The sequence below is a fragment of the Anopheles nili genome, chromosome 2 (assembly GCF_943737925.1).
Source record: "Anopheles nili chromosome 2, idAnoNiliSN_F5_01, whole genome shotgun sequence".
NCBI classification, from domain to species: domain Eukaryota; kingdom Metazoa; phylum Arthropoda; class Insecta; order Diptera; family Culicidae; genus Anopheles; species Anopheles nili.
The window spans coordinates 7,787,542-7,800,689 of NC_071291.1; the positions used below are offsets into that span (position 1 = coordinate 7,787,542).

A 13,148-nucleotide genomic window follows, 5' to 3' on the forward strand; every position below is an offset into this window, starting at 1 on the left:
CAGACTCCAGCGGGAACGAACTCCGATGAATATTGATGGAATTCGCCGTCGAATCTAAATTTTTATTTTTCACAACTTTTCTCACCCCGGCAGAGTACGCTCGGGTTTTTTTTTTCTTTCTTCTCAAACGCCACCGATTTACCTTCCCGAACCGCTCAACTTTCGACGGTTTAATTTTGCGCAAATGTATGCAAATCATGTTCCCGTTTATTACCGCGAAATTCAAACGAGAAACGGTGGACTATAAAAATCAATCGTTACAATCAATGAAAGCGATTGGTGGGTAGGCACACAAAATCAAGGAAAAGGTGGCGCAAAAAAAATGCTACAACCACACACACACACACAATGTTGGTGGAAATTTGCGCGAAACACGAAAAGTATTTTTTAATTTACACCCATTCATCCCGCTTGACATGTGAAAAGTTTGCCCGTGAGCTGAAGCTTTAGCGGTACGCGGTTTTTGTTATTTGATCGTGCGCAAATTTTTCCACTCACCGTCGCGCTGCGGGCCACCAGGTGATTGGGCTTTTATCGACATACCCCACCCGACGGAACGCGGAAAAAAGGCTCTCTTACCTTTTGCACGCGTCCCTCACGCGGCAAAGTTTTGGCCGCGTTCATATAATTTTGAAGCAACACCACCACCCACGCTCGCTGGTGTCTTCTCGCAGCCCCACAATCAGTCGTCGAGCTCAATCGTTCGCGATTCGTTCGAATTGGTGTAAACTTCTTTTTTTTCTCTCTCTCGTTTTTGCTCCCCCACACATAACGACGAACGCGTCAATGTAAAAGCGCGAGGCAGCCGATGGGTGGAAGGTTCAACAGTGGCGAAAAGATTCAGATTTTCACCATACTTTCGTCCGCATCGCACGTCGACACAGAATTTCTTCGAATTCCGACCGTACGGTGAAGCAAATTTTATTTTCCCCTTCTTTCGGTGAACGAAAATTCACATGCAATATTGAGCACTTTCAATATCGCGTCCGTTTCCCCGTACCGGACGTGTTTTCCGATCCTCCGATTTCGTTGGGGTTTGGGGATGAAAATCTGCCTTTTGCGAAAACCGAGCCACAGGGCTTGAAAGTAGGCCGAAATGAATGGGACAAATTGGCTGAATTGCTTTGTGCGCTAGATATTGTTTCGTTGGTCGGGCGTAGGAACGAGCCGTCGTTGCTCGCCTTCATTCTTAGGCGTTTTCCCGGCTTTCCCAAGGCACGGCTAACGAAAGCTGCTGCTGCCGGCCGATGCACTTTACTATTGATGAGCCGCGCGGGTGTGTTGTTGCGCTGGCGAACGGCGTATCAAATAATACATTATTACGTTTCATAAATCAACACTCGCATGTGAACGATGCAGTGGCTTCCGGGGTTTTCCGAGACGTTCGTTCCCGGGCATCGGTCGCAGGGCGATGAGTGATGGCGTTTAATAGGCACCTTCTGGTCGGTCGCGTTGAACGTTGTTCGGCCCGTGTAGGGAGAGAAGCAGAGCATTGACAAAACGATAGCTCTCAGCCACGGCCGGGTCCCCTTGTGGGAGGGCTATTTTCACCAACAATGTTTCAGAAACCGCACCAACATCGCTATTATCATCGCATCAAGCACCGGAAGATCGGTACAAAATGGCCGCAGGCCAGGGCAGCACGGTCAGATGTAGGTGTTGGCCTTATCCCCGAGGTTGAGGGCGTTTTACGGCCGGCTGGTCGTAATTATGAAAATTAATAGCACTCGTGAGACTAATATTCGGTTGAGCTATCGATACGGAGGCTCGAACCGCGGCGTAAGGACCGAGGAGAGGGGCCAAGGCGCGAGAAAGTCCTGCTTTTCGTTCCTCATGAAGCAAGGAAAGGGTGGTCATTTGTATCGCTATTCGAGGTGAACCTGCAGGTGTTTGCGACTGAGAAGCGAGTGAACGCGGTAAGGTAAGAGCCACGAAACCTCAAACCATATTTCCAAGGAACTTGTTTTGGACGTCAGCAACCATCGTTCGATAGTGAACCGGTAGTGCTGATATCTTTCCGGCATACAGTTGGAAAAACTTAGCATTGCGGTAGCTGAATGGAAACTCCATCCTAAGCTGTACTGTATAATCAGAAAGCTATCTTAAACTATCTTGAAGCCAGTACCACTGTTGTTATCGGCTTCGTTCAAATCGAGCCAACCGTATGCTGGGTTAAATATAAAACCCTTTTTTTTATTAAAAATGATCACAGATACAGTTTGATTGTTGAAAAAAAAACCGAACCAGCATGGTTAAAGTATATTTGCTCAGCAAAGTTGTTAGCATTTAAGTGTATGCGTAGTATGAGCGTTGCCATAAGCTTCCCCGAAGCTTAAAGCATGACTCGGAGTTCTCGGAAAATGAAACACGATATACTGGACGTGATATAGTCAAAGCAATCCTTGCCATTCTGCTACATTCCGCCCATATCTGTGCGAACTCGTTTATCGGCTTTGCTTCTCTCGTGCATAATCCCTTTCTCGATCTGCGCTTTCGCCAGCGCCAGCGCCCAGGGCGCCCAGTGTTCATTAATAATCACTAGAATTGATATTCCGTTGCATTAACTATACATCTATTGCGCCGCTTGTCCCAATGATTCCGACTTCTGATCAATACGCGCCCGTTGAGCGATTCCATATTGATGCTGGGGGGGAAAAAAACCCCCCCATGGCTGCTAGGGAAAAGAGAGCGAAAATCGTGATGCGATGTGTGAGCGAGACAGCGCCACGGTATCCTTGCTGGACGGGTCTCAAGCGGGAAGTGCTTCATCCATGAAAATCCCCAGATCTTATCCGATTGTTATCTTTCCATTCAGGCCCAGGATCTGCGCGTGGATTTGTTGTTCTGTTATTTCAATCGATTGAATTTCACGCAGCTCCTTCTCCAGGGCCTTTCGCTGGTCGATCGAGAGCCCTCCATTGTGTTGCTGTTGGGTGTGTTGCCATTGTGATGGTGGCTTCAATTCGTGCCAATCACTTCGGTTGCGGTCCTCACGTGTCGTCTTGTTATCTCAGCCCGCTCGAAACGCTTGTCTCTCGCAGTTCGCAGCAATTGTTCGTCGAACACTTATCGCACCTCCTGGCGACCATTTTGGGCTACAACTAACTGTTTGATTCGCTTTGTGTTTGTTTCCTCTCACTCGGCAGGATCCAGACGCATCGTACGACATCAACGGCAACGACTCGGACCCGATGCCACGTGATAACGGAGACAACAAGCACGGAACGCGCTGTGCCGGCGAGGTTGCTGCCGTCGCTTTCAACCAGTACTGCGGAGTCGGTGTGGCCTACAACGCGAGCATTGGCGGTAAGTTTACGTGGAACGGGATGGGTTTTCGTGATGTTGCTGCTCAAAATTAAGGCCTGAAAAGGTGGTGGCCCCACATTCAGCGCAATGGCAAAAAATAATAATACGCCTCCCAGATATCGCTCGGGGCTTCTATTTTGCGTTGAAGGTAAAATTTCCCGATAAATACAGCCTAATGGAAAAAGAAGGTGGGTGTAACAAAAAAGGTGGTTAAAAGGACACACTTTTTCCACCTTCCGGTCCGGCCCACAGATGGCCCTGTCCATTATCGGGCCTTTTTCACGCCAACTGTCGCGGGAACAATGGCGTACCTCGCCGCGGCAGCCTTTTGTGTGCGCGGTATCGCACCGGCTCCATTTGCCAGGCCTAGGTCGATTTTCCTGAATTTGACATGTTTTTTTCGTTCCACCGGAAAACGCGCCCACCAGGATAAATGGGATAGAGTCCTGACACGCACACACACACGCGCGCGCGCGCGCGCCGGTTAATGATTAATTGATGGGTGCCTTGGTAGCGGTACGCCTTGCCAGTGGTTAGGGATTTGTGTGCATCATCAAACATGGTTTCCGTGGTAACGCGCGCGGACCTTTTTTGCCACCTGACAGCTCGCTGTCTGCCGTTTGCATTAAAGCAACCATTGTTCAGCAACCAACTGCTATCTCCAGCTGGCCAAACCAAACTGCCCCATTTTCGCCTACGTATGTACGCCTGTGAAAATCCACTCGGTGTAAGAGATATACGTGATCAAAATGTCTACCCGACAACTCCCACGTGGAAAACAATGTTGCGTTACAATTTTCAATCTGTTTCGCCACCTCCTCACCAGCTCTCTTTCGTTGATCTTTCGTTCAAGGTGCGTGTGTGTGCACGGGTTTACGTAATGGAAATCGATCCATCAACAGAAGCACCGGTCGAGGGTGCTTATTGAGCCATTACACAGGGGTGGACTTTTGAAGTTTTTTTTTCCCTTCAAATCGAGCTTTCATCCATCATTTGGACATGCGAAATTTTGGGCGAAAAAAAGAAGAAGAAAAACCAATCACTTTCTAATCGTGCCACATAAATCGATACAGCAAGGATGATCCAAGTTTTGACGAAGGTAGATAATCAAGTTCCACCGACAATGCGGACGATCGTCCTAAGCCTTCATCGCTGCGGTGTCTGCTCTGGCAGCAAGCTAACTAGTAAAAGTGGAGAGAAAATTCAGCCCCTTTTTCCGTTCTGATTCGCCTTTTTTTTTCATTCGCCTCATCCATCATTGAATAAGGAAGTTTGACTCAGAATTTCCTCTCCTGCGTTTCGGATGAAAAACGCATAGTGTTGCGTTCCTTTATTTTTCACGACTGAGTGATTTTTTTTTTCTCGACTACTCGGTACACTTTTGGCACACGTGTGTTGAGGTGTTTCCTTTCATTCGTCCGACTGTTTTCTATTCGGGAAAACCCTCGCTGAAAGCGGCATTTTGATTAAATATTTTCAGTTGCTTTGTTCGCAAGCTGCTCTTTTTCTGTTTCTTTTTTGTTGATACGCAATCACCTCTGCAGGAAACCGTGCGTGTGTGTGTGTTTCATCCTCATTGTGCGACCGGACCATTGTTCTCCATTCCTGGAACGTGTCAACGTCGGTGCGTACGAGAGAAGTAGTACGAAAAAATTTGATGAAATGCTCCCGCACCAATTCATTTCTTTCCATTATCAATTTCGCTCATTTGTTCGAGAAGAATGTTGCGTTACCCAGCGGACGGACGATTTATCACACTAAGATCAGATTAAATGTAAGCAGCTGGAACAAATGGTTCCAAACCTGCACACCCACTCCTGCTCTCCACCATACCACCTGTACGTCCGGTCCGTAGGACAAACCCGAAATATACGGCCAGCAAATCGACCGTATCAATCACTATTGATCAATTTTAAATGAATTTGATTGGATTTCTATACTCTTGAGTTTGTTCAATGGTGTGGAAGGTATCATTGGATATTTCTTTTTCTTTTGTGCAAACAATAACAGAGAAACAGCATCCTTTAAACTGAAATGTCCCAGTTTGTTATTAAAACAATGGCGTGGTACAAAATATTACCATTCGGTGCGTAACGCATTATAGTGACAATAAAAATGAAGGCTACATTTTTATCGTAAATACCAGGCGCTTCACCGCGTTGGTGGTGCAGAAAAATCATTCTCCAAGGTGGGATTAAACCATAAAAAGATTATCCTCCTCCGGTCGACCATTTCCCACCCTTGGCTGCACGTTATTGCTTACTAATATTTTGCCTGTGCCGAAATCCATCAACACCTGCCGAAAGAATGGTACATTTCATAAAACGAAATCCATCTCCGCCTCTTCGGCACCGCATACGCAGATTCCAAGGAAACCTTTTGGGAAACGCGTAGGAGGGTGCAAAGTTCCACCGTTTCTGGGAGGGACATCAAAACGAGAAGGAAAACGAACGAACGAGAGAGGAAGAGGGATAAAAAACGTTACACCGAACCCTGAAAGACCGAACCACTCTCACCATGAAGCAGATTACATATTTTATGGTACCGCATTTCTCTTTAGCGCGGCGCATATTTTCACCCACATTCGGTAGCGGGCGTAATATTTCTTCCAATTTGTTCGACGCCCCACCGAGACCGCCATTCGTCCCAAACCAACGTGCACGGGTTTCGCTTTCCCGAGCGCATCGATAGGACCACTTTTGAATGCCGCCTTCACTGCGTAGATCACGCTGCCGTATCTTATCATCGTTCCCTTTTGTCAGCAGTTGCCGCCGTCGTCGCCAAAATATGAAACCCAAGGGTGCAACCCTCACCACACACACACACACACGCGCGCGCGGTCACCGATCCGGGGTTGTTGACGAAGCGAAGGTGTGACTATGATGGTGCGCCAGGGTCTGAGGTCTGCCTAAGGTCTCACCCAGGACGACAGCAAGATGTCATAACTCGCAACGAATTTATTTTTATCGCTTCATTGCCTAGCCCCCGGATCGTTCGATAAAGAGAATCCACTTCGGTTCGGTTTGGCGCCGCGGGTCTTCGTTTCTAGAAATGCGTCCCATCCCAGGATTGACGTGTGGGTGGTGTGTTTGTGGGGAAGGTTTTCCGGGAAGTGAACAAAATATGTCTTATCAAATTGTGTATCCCTTTTTTTTTCGTTGTTGTTGCTTTGCCGCAGGAGTACGCATGCTGGATGGTACGGTGAATGACGCGGTGGAAGCCAAAGCACTGGGTCTAAACCCGGACCACATCGACATCTACAGCGCCTCGTGGGGTCCGGAAGATGACGGTTCGACGGTGGATGGGCCAGGACCACTGGCACGACGAGCCTTCATCTTTGGCGTCACGAGCGGACGTCAGGGCAAGGGTTCGATCTTCATCTGGGCGTCGGGTAATGGTGGCCGATACACGGACAGCTGCAACTGCGATGGTTACACCAACTCCATCTTCACGCTGTCCATCTCGAGCGCCACTCAAGGCGGGTAAGTGACGGTGATGCTGTCGCTTTGACGATTGACGATTCGATTGACGTGTGGTTTTCCATTTTCCGATCCCGTTACAGCTACAAACCGTGGTATCTGGAAGAGTGCTCTTCGACTCTGGCAACGACGTACAGCTCGGGTACACCTGGCCACGATAAGAGCGTCGCCACGGTCGATATGGATGGTTCGTTGCGACCTGATCGGATCTGTACGGTGGAACACACGGGCACATCAGCGTCGGCACCGTTGGCCGCAGGTATTGCGGCTCTCGCACTGGAAGCCAACCCAGCACTCACCTGGCGTGATATGCAGTACTTGGTGGTGTTGACGTCACGCTCGGAACCCCTCGAAAAGGAACCGGGTTGGATACTGAACGGCGTCAAGCGCAAGGTGAGCCATAAGTTTGGCTACGGTCTGATGGATGCAGGAGCGATGGTTAGCCTGGCCGAACAGTGGACCGCTGTACCATCGCAGCATATCTGCAAATCACGCGAGATCAATGAGGATCGTCCGATCGAGGTGTCCGTTGGGTACACGCTTCAGACTCACATGGATGTGAATGGATGCGCTGGCACGGTGAATGAGGTGCGTTTCCTCGAACACGTGCAGTGTAAGATCACGCTGCGATTCTTCCCTCGGGGTAACCTGCGAATTCTTCTCACCTCACCGATGGGTACGACCTCGACGTTGTTGTTTGAGCGCCCGCGTGACATCACCAAGTCCAACTTTGACGATTGGCCGTTCTTGAGCGTGCACTTCTGGGGCGAACGAGCTGAGGGTCGCTGGACACTGCAGATCCTTAATGGTGGGCCACGGCGCGTCAGCCAAGCCGGTATTCTCTCCAAATGGCAGCTCATCTTCTACGGCACGCAAACCAACCCGATCCGGCTAAAGTCCGAAGGTACGCGTACGGGCGCAGCCGGTTACTCCGGACTCAATCCGTTCGTTTTCCCCACGGAAACGGACATCAACCAGCAGGCGGGATCGCTCGGTGGAGCCGGTGCCGGCTTCTATCAGTCGGATCTGTACAGCAACTTCATGAACTACCCGAACCTGTTCAGTGCGGCCGGTAGCGGTATCGACAAAACGGTGGCCACCCTAAACGGGCACAACATCCCGACCGCACAGCGGGAAAACGTAATGGCAGATTCGAACAACAAGCTCGTGGTGCTGCACGACTGTGACCCAGAGTGTGACCAGCAGGGTTGCTATGGCAAGGGCCCCACGCAGTGTGTCGCCTGCAAACACTACCGATTGGATAAGTAAGTGTTGTTGTGGTGTTGCTGCTGCTGCTGCTGGAAATGCTTCTGGTGACGATGACGGTGGTTAATGAGCATGGCTTTCTTCTCCCTCCATTCTAGCACCTGCGTTAGTCGGTGTCCACCACGGAGCTTCCCGAACCAGGGCGGTGTCTGCTGGCCGTGTCACGAGTCGTGTGAAACGTGTGCCGGCGCCGGTCAGGACAGCTGCCTGACGTGCGCCCCAGCCCACCTATACGTTACCGATCTGGCCGTGTGCATGCAGGTCTGCCCCGAAGGATACTACGAAAGTAAGTATGCGCGGCTACCGGCGGTGGCTTTGCAGGAGTTCGAAAACAACAAATCCAACCCGCCATTCCCACGGCACAGATTTAATTATTAACTTGGCTTCCTACCGCGAGCCCATGTGCCACAACGCAACGGGCCCTCGGCATTACGACAGTACGGGTGTCGAAAACGATTCCAAACAATCGCATACCAATCGCAGGAACCGGGTCAGCACCATGAGAGAGAGAGAGAGAGCGGTGACGGAAGAATTTCCAACCACGCTGCTGTTTCCACCGGCTCCCGACCATTGCGTTCGCAAATTTTCCCATTTTCCTAAGGCGCGCTTCGAATGTCATGCGGAAGCTTTAGCCGTTTGTGGTTGTGTGGCTGTTTTAGCATAAAACACACACAGCACCACGAGAGTCTGTCGCCTCAGGCGACCGTCTCGAGGTCGCACCGAGTGTATGAATTTAATCCGTACTTTGTGGTACAATATCTTTCGCTTTTCAATTCGGATCCCGGGATCCGGACCCACGGTGTCGTTCGGAACCATGGCATTCCCGTGTCCGCAGGGTGATGGTGGTGTAAAGAATGCTCTTCGCCTGCCGCCTACCGCCTGGAACGTGATTGAATGGAATGAGGAGCGTTTGGGGGGGACAACGCGCGGTTCGGCATTACAAACGAGTCCTTGTGTCGCTGTGAAATTGTAATTCCCCATCGCACGACTATCGCGTCCGCGCGCGCCGGATTCCGGGACGCTGATGATCACCCGGATGAGCACTGCTGTAATTTGTTTTAATTATGTTTGTTTGTCATTTATAATTATTAATTTTAATGCCCACCGGAGGACACGTTTTGCTGCGTCGCGGCCACGGATACTGTTTGTTCGTTCCGTGTTTGGCTTCGGGGGCTATTTGGTCGGCGTTTCGCAATGTTTGTCGATTGGAACGCGACCACCCCAGGATGCTTTCGGGCTCGGTGTTATTTGTAGATTTTTTTTTTTATTTGTCCTCCCCCATTTGGCTTCTCCCCCAGCACGAGGCATCGTCCGCATTTTCGTCCGCTCAGCAGCGTGTTAAGCCAGTTCAGTCTCAAGGTATTGCTTTCGACAAACATTGCTCCGGGGATGTTTGGCATGTGGCGTAAAGCTGGAACCACATCCTCTCGCAGACTGCAAAGCTTGTGTTTGCTTTACTTTTCTTGCCGATAAACGACGCTTCTTGACTTGTTGCTTCAGCGTTGTTAGAAGCCGACGTTGGTGTGCACCGCTATCTTGATTGGGAGTTTAATTGATCTCTTTGTTCGGTCATTACTGCCAATGTTCAGTCCTTACCCTCGTGCTCGTCCAATCCCGCACGTATGGAAGCGACATAAAAATGGAAAACGCGCGCTCCCTTCCACGGTTGTAAAACCTGACACTGGTCTCGAATGAAGCAGATTGCTGCCTTGGAGATTTTATCTTGATTTGATTTACTGCTGGCAATATGAGCTGGTTTTTGCCTCGAAATTCCACCACAAATATCCATTAAGCTCGAACCTGGTGTGCTTTGGTGTGGTTTGTCAGCGATGTTGTGCTCCGGTGGAAAATGTTTCCGCCGACTACAATTTCATACCGCTAATCTGGCACACATTGGTGAGCGAATCCTGACGGAGCGTTCCACCTTGTACGACCTCCGTAATTTGCTGCGGTAAACTGCACGACATCAGCGTGTGGGAGACAGTATTACACAACCAACCAACAACCTGACAAATGTGTGATAATGACAGTGAAGGAAATTGGGTTGTGGAAACTTGTCTTTGATCTTGCCAAAATTGAGCGAGAAGAGGCGCCCCTTTTCAACAAAACGAGCAGGAGCTGTGCGTGAGGCGGTGGGCCAAGCCAGTTTCCGACCAACAAATCCGGTCCAACGTACCACCGAATGGTTGCAGCCCTTTATGTTTGGCCGAACGCAAATTCAATTATCTCCCTGCTAACCGGTCCTGCCAAACCTGCGTACGAAGGGGATGCTATTGCGAAAGAATCTGATTGTAGAGATTAAGTACACATAGCAACCGGTCTCTCTCGGGTCGTCTCTCTGTCTCTACCACTCTCAGTCACAATCGCGTAGCATTATTGCGTGCCAGGTCAAACACAAACTGCTGTCCTGGACCATGTGATCGGTTCCATTACAAGCCATTCCCATACACCGGATGTGTAAGCATATATTTTTGATGAAAAATTCCAAACAAACATGCTGATGTTTGTTTGCTTGTTTTCGCAAGCAAAACTCATGCTCCTATTCCGTACGACGCTTTCGAAACTCAACTTGTAGACATGGGCTCTGTACAGATCGGAGCTAGTCATTTACTTAAATTTAATGCTGTTTGCTTTAACTAGCCCAGTGCGTCGTACTTTGCGCCTGAAAGTAGGCAGTCCCTGTTATCCTTCTGTATAAAAGATAATAATTTCAACCACAAACTTATTTATGTTTTTTTTTAACTCTCTCTCCTTTTCTCCCATTGTTTCATTTCCATTGGCTAGACTACGATAATCGAACGTGTGTACCGTGCGAGGCGAACTGTGCATCCTGCCAGGACCGACCGGACTACTGTACGAGCTGTGATCATCATTTAGTTATGCATGAGCACCGCTGCTACGCCGCCTGCCCGAAAAACACCTACGAAACGGAGGATTACAAGTAAGTACAATCGTTCCTGGTCACCATCGGTTCACCTTTCGCTTCAGTGCCCGGGGCATCACACGCGACACACATGTTGTTGGTTCACCGGACAACGCTGGGCTCGGCTGGTCGGCGAAACTTTCCGGAAACAAGCCGTCTTTGTGAAGTGGATGAGTCGAACCGTGGAAGCAACGGGTGCCCGAGAGGTCCGTTGTGACTATGATAATATTAGCGCACGGAACCCAAGTGCCCCCTGTCCGAGTGGCAGTCCCTCCCAAAGCAGAACTTCCAAAGTAGAGCTGTAATCGTCTAAGCCTCTCCTCCCGGTTGTACCTCTCTGAACAAGCCGTATGTACTCCCTTTGCCCGAGGCGACAGCGGTCTTAACGAAGCATCGGAAAACATACTGTCCAGCGCTAACGCACCCACGGCCGGGGAAGAAAACCTATGATACAGAAGTATTATTTTAGGGCATTAACATGCCCAACCGAGCGTCCTTGTGGCTTGAAGTGTTGACCACCTGGCAGCTTGCCGGCCGGCCGACCGCAACGGGACGTCTTTATCTGTGTGTAAACAAAAATTACCAGCATCCATGTGTCGTTCACATGCATACGAAACGCAGCCAACACCGTGTCGGTGTTGCTCGATTGAATAATACAGGCTGCAACGTGGCAAACGGCCGACGCCACCATAATCCCAACTTCCCAGGGTGCACTTGTTTCCCGGGTGCAGCTTTCCTTCAAAGGGCAACAAATTTTGCTTCCACCCGGTGCTACTCGAGTAAGCATTCGATTTGCCACCGACGCCAGTTTGAGGTGCTTGTGTCTTAGCTTTTCGACGGGAATCGATTCCGTTCTATATTGATTGTTTCTCCTTCCCTGCCGTGTGACTCACTCTATCGTCTGCTGAAGGGACAGGGTCCTTAAGTTCTTGTAAACAAACGGTAACAGGTTGTCCTTTCCCTTGCCCTTACTCTCGCACTCAGTGGCTTCCTTCAGTCCGGTGCGGCAAGCGCTTTCCGGACGGGCAAGGCAACCAAAGATATTCTTATAAATTTGCACACGCTTACCGGGGGGTTTGCTGGTGCTGACAGTTGTCGATCTACATTTCAATCGCCCTCGAAGGACACGCTCGGCTGCCAGCTCGGTTCTGGCAGGTGGCCGACATTGTGTCGTGCTGGCAATGGACGCTCTCCGACTATCCGTACCGTTGTCGTCAGCGTCGGGCAGCGTCGCAATGGGCAAATTGAAAACAAGATAAGCAATCATTTAATATTCCATTGAAGATGCCCCCGAACGTCACCGCGCTCGGGTCCGGGGTCATTTTCTGTATTGCTTTTCTTTTCTTTTTTTCTTATGCGTTTGCTACACAAATGGAAAAACAAGTAGAATTTGTTAAGATGCTCCTTGTCGCTTGACAGACACCCATACACACGCGTACTCGTATCCTTGGTGCCAGAATTAGCAGGCGCGCACTCAAGGAACCGTGGACCCGAAGCGGGAAAGCGGGAGACCACGTCCACGTGGGGTGGGGGAGGGGATGAAATCGAGAATTTGTTTTTGATGAAATTTTGCCCCGCCTTCGAACGGAATGCCATGGAATTACCACATCGGTGTACCACATTGGGCGTGAGAGAACCATTCCTGGTCTTGTGTTTTTCGCTCTTTGCTAGCAAAAACCGGCACTACCGGCAGGACATACATACACCCACACACGCACGCACGCACTCACCCATCGATGGGTCCTGGGGGGAAAATGTTTCGGTTATTTTATGAATAAAATTTTATTACATCGTTCTCGCTGGAAAGTGACAAAACGTGCTGAAACCATGTCCTTCCTAGCACCCGAGCTGGTGTAACGCCAGTATGTGTATTTTTGCACCTCATTTCACCGCCTGTCCCCATCGGTGGGTCTCCCATCGCCTCCCCCACCCCAGCATACCACCCACCAGAGGCGTCGTGTACGGTCGTCTCGGTTTAAAGTGACGATTGTAAAAATAACGCTTATGCAGCACAATAAACGGCACGTCGTTTCGTTTTAACGTGCCCGTTTTTTTTTTTCGAAAACGCTTCACGAGAAAAAGGAACACTGTGGGTCCTACCGACACAGGATCGATGCTCGTTTCGATCGTCGTTCTCTACGGGACGTAGGATTAGGCGTACGGAAGTGAGGCTG

The 13,148-nt window shown here is 49.8% G+C and overlaps 1 protein-coding gene across 1 annotated transcript in view; it reads left to right on the forward strand.

Moving 5' to 3' along the window:
- The window catches only part of LOC128721819 (furin-like protease 2), an 83,305-nt gene that overhangs the window by 58,564 nt on the left and 11,593 nt on the right, over window positions 1-13,148 (forward strand). The window contains exons 5-9 of the mRNA XM_053815615.1: window positions 3,147-3,306; window positions 6,485-6,788; window positions 6,869-8,050; window positions 8,150-8,337; window positions 10,836-10,992. Of these exons, the coding sequence (XP_053671590.1) occupies window positions 3,147-3,306; window positions 6,485-6,788; window positions 6,869-8,050; window positions 8,150-8,337; window positions 10,836-10,992 (1,991 nt within the window). The remainder of the gene's footprint in view (window positions 1-3,146; window positions 3,307-6,484; window positions 6,789-6,868; window positions 8,051-8,149; window positions 8,338-10,835; window positions 10,993-13,148) is intronic.